This window comes from Monopterus albus, unplaced genomic scaffold (assembly GCF_001952655.1).
Source record: "Monopterus albus unplaced genomic scaffold, M_albus_1.0 scaffold288.1, whole genome shotgun sequence".
In the NCBI taxonomy this organism is placed as follows: Eukaryota; Metazoa; Chordata; class Actinopteri; order Synbranchiformes; family Synbranchidae; genus Monopterus; species Monopterus albus.
In genome coordinates this window covers 954786-960674 of record NW_018128168.1, presented here as the reverse complement: position 1 = coordinate 960674, position 5889 = coordinate 954786, and the positions used below count along the sequence as shown (strand labels likewise).

General features: G+C 41.4%; 1 protein-coding gene across 1 annotated transcript in view; it reads right to left on the bottom strand.

Moving 5' to 3' along the window:
- LOC109973291 (axin-1-like) overlaps positions 1-5054 on the bottom strand; it is a 16228-nt gene extending 11174 nt beyond the window's left edge. The window contains exon 1 of the mRNA XM_020622764.1: positions 4550-5054. Within this exon, the coding sequence (XP_020478420.1) occupies positions 4550-4561 (12 nt within the window). The 5' untranslated portion in view covers positions 4562-5054. The remainder of the gene's footprint in view (positions 1-4549) is intronic.
- Positions 5055-5889: the final 835 nt, after the last annotated feature.

Below are 5889 nucleotides of genomic sequence, written 5' to 3'. Positions count from 1 at the left end.
GTATATGAAAAGATGCCTGAAATCAGTGCAGAAGAGGACCCACTTACATGGTGGAGGACACATGAGACAACTTTACCTCACCTTGCCCAGTTTGCTAAGAAGTATCTGTGCCTCTCTGCTTCAAGTTCAGCTTCAGAGCGTGTATTTAGTACATCAGGGCTCATTTGCAGTGCAAGAAGGGCACGACTTACGGAGGAACACATTGACATGCTGGTTTTCCTAGCTCAAAATCTGAAAGTTGCAAAACAACTTTAGGATATAGTAATGGGTGTCAATCTTACTCTACTCACTGTAGAGAAAATCTGCATATAATTGCAGTAACTGATTTTATTTATTGTGTTTACTAATTTGTTACTTGATGCATAAGATTGCACTGATTTTGTTTTTGCTTGAAGTTTAAATATCTTTTGGTGATGCTGTGTTTGGATTTGATTTTACCTGGAAATACAAAAGATTACCTTTTTTTTTTACTTGCACTTTATTGGTTTTTGAATGTATGGCAATCTGAGAGGCTTTTGAACACTACCTCAAGACATTTTTGTTCATGTAAAATATACCTCAGTGTCATGTTCTAGACTTGTTATATTTATCTTTGAATAAAAAAAAAAAATTACCCCCTTAATATTGTGGCAGTTTTTTTCTCCGCGGTATCGAAAATGGTACCGAGTATCGATATTTTTCAAGGTATCGTATCGAAGTTAAAAATTTCAGTATCGTGACAACACTAGTTGATACAATGTCTTGAAAATATAATACTGTTTCATACTTTGAAAAAAAAGATCTGCAGCCTAGAGTCAACTGAGCAGAAAAAGGGGAGCGAATATTGAACATATACAACGACATCTATCACCACAGTGATAGGACGCATCACTGGTGGGGGCGAAGCAGCCTATAGGAGGGAGGTGGCCGGTCTGGTGTCATGGTGCAAGGACAATAATCTCAGCCTCAACACGGACAAGACAAAGGAGATGATAGTGGACATGAGGAAGGAGAGGAGAACTCATCAGCCACTGTTCATCTGGGAGCTCAAAGTGGAGAGGGTGAGCAGCTTCAAATACCTGGGTGTCCACATCAGTGAGGACCTCACTTGGACACTTAACACCACACAGCTGGTCAAGAAGGCCCAAAGGCGGCTGTTCTTCCTGAGGAGGCTGAAGAGGTTTGGCATGTCGCCTAGGATCCTCAGCAACTTCTACAGCTGCATCATTGAGAGCATCTTGACCAGCTGCATCAATGTCTAGTATGGCAGCACTACTGCTATGGACTGCAAGCACCTGCAGAGAGTGGTAAAGACTGTGGAGAAGATTCTGCCATCAGACTCCTAAACAGCTGACTCAGGATCTACCTCATGTAAATCCATCTGTACTGTTTACATACTCATTGTGCACATGCATAATTGCACACTCACTGCTGAATATTTGCACATCACGGCTCCCACATAGTATATATTCCCTCTGCATTATATTGTGTTCTTGTTGTATTTTTATTTGCTTCCTTCACTTGCTGCTTTAAAGCACCTTAGATTTGTGTTACTGCCTATTTAGATTTGTGTTATTGCTCATCTACTTTATATTTCACTTGTATTGTGTGGCATTCATGTGGACAGCAAAGTAAGAATTTCACGTTTCCCAACTGTGCATATGACAAATAAACACTCTGAACCATGAACCTTTGAACATGCTGAACTGCTTAGCTCAAACTTGCAGTGCACTCCTTGTTGGTCCAGATTGAGGTCAGATCATGTTCACACTACAAATGAACCGCTTTTTTTTCTGGTCTGAGACCACAGTCAGAACAGGGTCTTGGTGCAGTTGTTTTGGTCCGCAGCCAAGTGCAACTGCTGTGTTCAGACCTGTGTGGGCTAACTGCAGTGAGGGAGAAAACGAACCCGAGATCGATTCAATTGGACTAAACAAGGCAGATGTGAAAACACCCCGATACCCAATCCAGAACAATGCAACAACACTGGTTAAACCCACAACTAAATGTCCAGCTAGTCTAATGCCCATGCTGTTACACCCACACTAACATTTCAGTCCCAAAGAGTCACTTGACATGTTTCACAATCTTCCTTGGTGTAAAGGCAAGATGAACTCTGGTGAACCAGTGTTTCAATAAGGGATGGAAATTCAACTTGTTGACATTTAACTGAGTACCAAAATCACCTAAAAATTACAATAGAAAAGAAAGCAAGTGAGAGCACAGGGAAAGGCTGAGTGAAGTGAAAGCTACAGCTCAAATTAGTTTCATTTTGTTTACTGTGGTAATTATGTCATTTCATTCTGGTTATTTTGTTGTTTAGCTGTTCTCTAAAGAGATGTAGCATGAGACTTGAGACTAGCAGCCTCATATGTACAGTACATTGTCTGAATGTATATTCAGCAGACTCACACTGAATTGAAAGTGCAATGGAAACAGAATCAGAGACCAAGGATGGAAAAGGACACAGGTGGGCGAGAGAAAAACCTGAAACTAAAACGTAATATAATCAGGTCCTTTGTTGTGGTTTACTTACTAAAACAGAGAACATATAAATCTCTGCTTTGGAAGTGACGTGTTACAACAGCGGCTCCCTTTTTTGTCACACAATAGTATTTAAATTTTACTATCAGGCCATAACCACTCTTTACAACCACAAAAACAAGTTCAGGAATCTTTAGGGGTCATTTGGCTGCAGGAATTTATTTCTAGTTTCAGTTCCTAGGGCACAGCTCCTCAAAGTATTTTCACTGGAGCAGATTGATTGTTGCAGACAGGTCTCTATCAAAAGGCTGCAAGAACTGTTGTGCACCATTTATTCATACTGCAAATGTAACGCAACATAATGTGATAGTGCTTATAGCAGGTTTAATTTCACATAAGGTATGAATTTTTCATATATTGCCATACTGCTGCAGAGCTGAACCAACAGCTGTAATGCTTCAGTAATCAGCAGATTATATAACACTGTTCACCACTAGAAGTGCTTCAGATTCTTAGGCAGAACATACTGAGAGGGAACCCCTATTAACTGTGCTTACCCATCTTACTAATGGTTGTAACTTAGAGTTAATTACCCACAACCTACTCTTCTTAACAGAGCGAAACGCCATGGCACATAACCATTTGTGACACAAACAATTTGTAACATTAACAAGTGCACATGCACAAAATTACATAGGTGAACAGCATGCTGGGTACAGCTTCTTAGCTAGCCAGGTAGAAAAACAGTCTGTTAACAACTGCACCATTACTAAAGAACATAAAATAGAGATGGAAGATGAACAGAGTGAGACTGGAGATTGTGTCCAAGAGAAAGGCTGTGTCTGTAGTTTCTAAAGTTTGGTGAGTCACTGTCGCTGCTGTTGGCAACACTAGCAAACTCTTACACTGACATTATACCAATAACACTGAAGCAAGCTGAAAGGAGAGCTACATACACTTGCTCACTTTTCTACAACAGACCTGTGGTCAAGTTGCACAATGGAGTCATGCTTCAGCATCACAGTGCACTTTCAGTGATGACTGGGAGTTGCACAGCTATTGTTTGCAAACATAATTCCCGAGTGACCACATAGGAGATATAATTGTACAGGGTTTAACAAGAGAGGCAGTTGGCCCTAACAACTTGTAGATACATACACTGTACAGGTACCTATGCCAGCAACTGACAGTGGGAATAACATTGTGAAGACAGCCCAGCTCAGTGACTGGAGAAGACTACAATGCTTTGAGCACAGGCTTCATCTTTCCATATGATTATTTGTATTAATTTATTTATTTTTTGCAGTAATTGTGCTATAAGTAGCCTAAAGGCAATAACTATTTAAAACTATGACGTTTCAAAAATGGATGATGTTTACATTAACATTTGAATTTGCAGGCTATAATATTTCCCATGTTTGCATTTTAAGTAGGCTACTCCTGACAACAGAATAAGCCACAAACATATATAAAGGCCCAGTCATGGGGGGGAAAAGGATACCATGAAATTGCCAGAATCTTAAAAAAAATACTGTGATAAAATTTTTTTCTTTTTTTTGGTCATACTGCCCAGCACATCATGTAACTAATTCTCCACAGAAAATGAACACACACACACACACACACACACACACACACACAAGCATACTCTCTTTAGTACAAATGGAATGCAAGCAGTCATGTTCTTGAACATTGACCTTCAGTCAAAAGTCTGGACATATTTCCCATTCAATGGGAAAGCTGCCCAAACCTCTGACAAGTAATGTCAACACTTTCTATTACTTCTGGTCCTTGTAAAAGACAACGACACCAGCTGAGTTGAAAGCACATGTGTCTGCCAAGTTCTTCAAACTGACAAGTAAACACTGACACTGACATATAACTGAACAATGATGGCTTTACAGGAAGTGGCCAACAACACATGGCCCCCAACTGTGTACTGGGGAGAGGTGATTTTAGCTGTGAGTAAAAAGATGGACAAAATACAATTTGTGGGAAATCATCTTCCACTGATCAGTGTTATTCAACACACACTGCTCTCATCAGAACCTTTACAAACAAGAAATCAATTATTTAATGTAATTACCTGTTCAAACATGGCAGGATCTGGATGTGGCCTTCCTACACAGTCTCTAATGAAGCTCTTGGTGGCTGCTTTGATCTGCCTTGAAACGATCCCACTTCCATCTACAATGTACTTCCTGTAGATGGCCTTGGCTAGCTTTGCCCTCTTCTCTTGGCTGGTCTTTCTGAAGCCCGAGCAGGCAAACCAGAAGTCAAGAAGGTCTGCACACCCTTCCTGGCAGAGGAAGTTTCTGAATAACTGGATGCCTTCCTGGTCATCTAGGAGAGAGTGAAGTGACTCAGCCCACTTCAGGTAAGGTGGAGTTGGCGAAGCTGAGCCCTCAGGTTCATACCCCAAGTCCAGATCAGGGCGACGTGGGGTTGCAGATGATGAGGAGGGTGTGTAACTTGCTGGATCCACAATTTTAGATGATGAGGATGAAGAGGGATAGCAGAGGGTTTGGGAAAGAGCATTTGAACGGCCATTGGCTGACTGACCTGGAGGGTCCACATCAGATCCCTCCGCCCGTGGAGCACCCTCGGTAAAGTGGGTAGGCCCACTGAGAGAGGCTACAACCCCGCCGCCGCCTCTGAACCCAATCCCATGTAATTCTCTGACAACACTCATGTCTCTGATTGTGCAAGGCAGAGGTCAGATCTTCCCCTCTAGCAATGACTTTGCTGGCAAACAATTCACCCTATAATGGAAGCATGAAATGTGGTCAGTTGTAGCAGTGGGAGCTGACACAAAGGAAACACATTGTTACCAAGATGAGAAACACATCTACTACTGAGTTTAAAATGTACATACTAAAGAAACAAAATGAGATGAGCAGAGCAGCTACCCAAGAGAGAACAGAGCAGCATAAAGTCAAGTGCAGTTGGAAATGAGAAGACAAAATATTCTAGGAACCTGGTGTACGCTTGTTAACACATATAAAAAAAGAAATACGTGTTAAAAATATTGTCAGCTAGACTTCTGTCTGGCCTAGCACATTTTAATGCTGTGTACTTAAATTTCCAAGCTGAAGTTCACCGTTAAGTTTTGTCGGTTTATCAGTTAGCTTAAAGACTAGCGCTAACAGCTGTCAAAACAAAGCTTACATTTAATGTAGCTACACATCATTTGCTAAAAAACCCACAAAGGTTAACAAGCTAACACAGCTAGTTAGCCGCGTAGCAATGCCACCACCAATGCCAGTGCTTTGAAGTGCGAATCTCATTCATCTTGGCCTGCAAAGACGGTGGGGGATGGGTACAGAAACAAACTCTACAACCACAAGACGGGCCTGCATGCAGTTACACTTGGGAAATTCATTTGTGCCAAGCAAACTTGCACAGAAGCAATGCCAACTTTCCTGC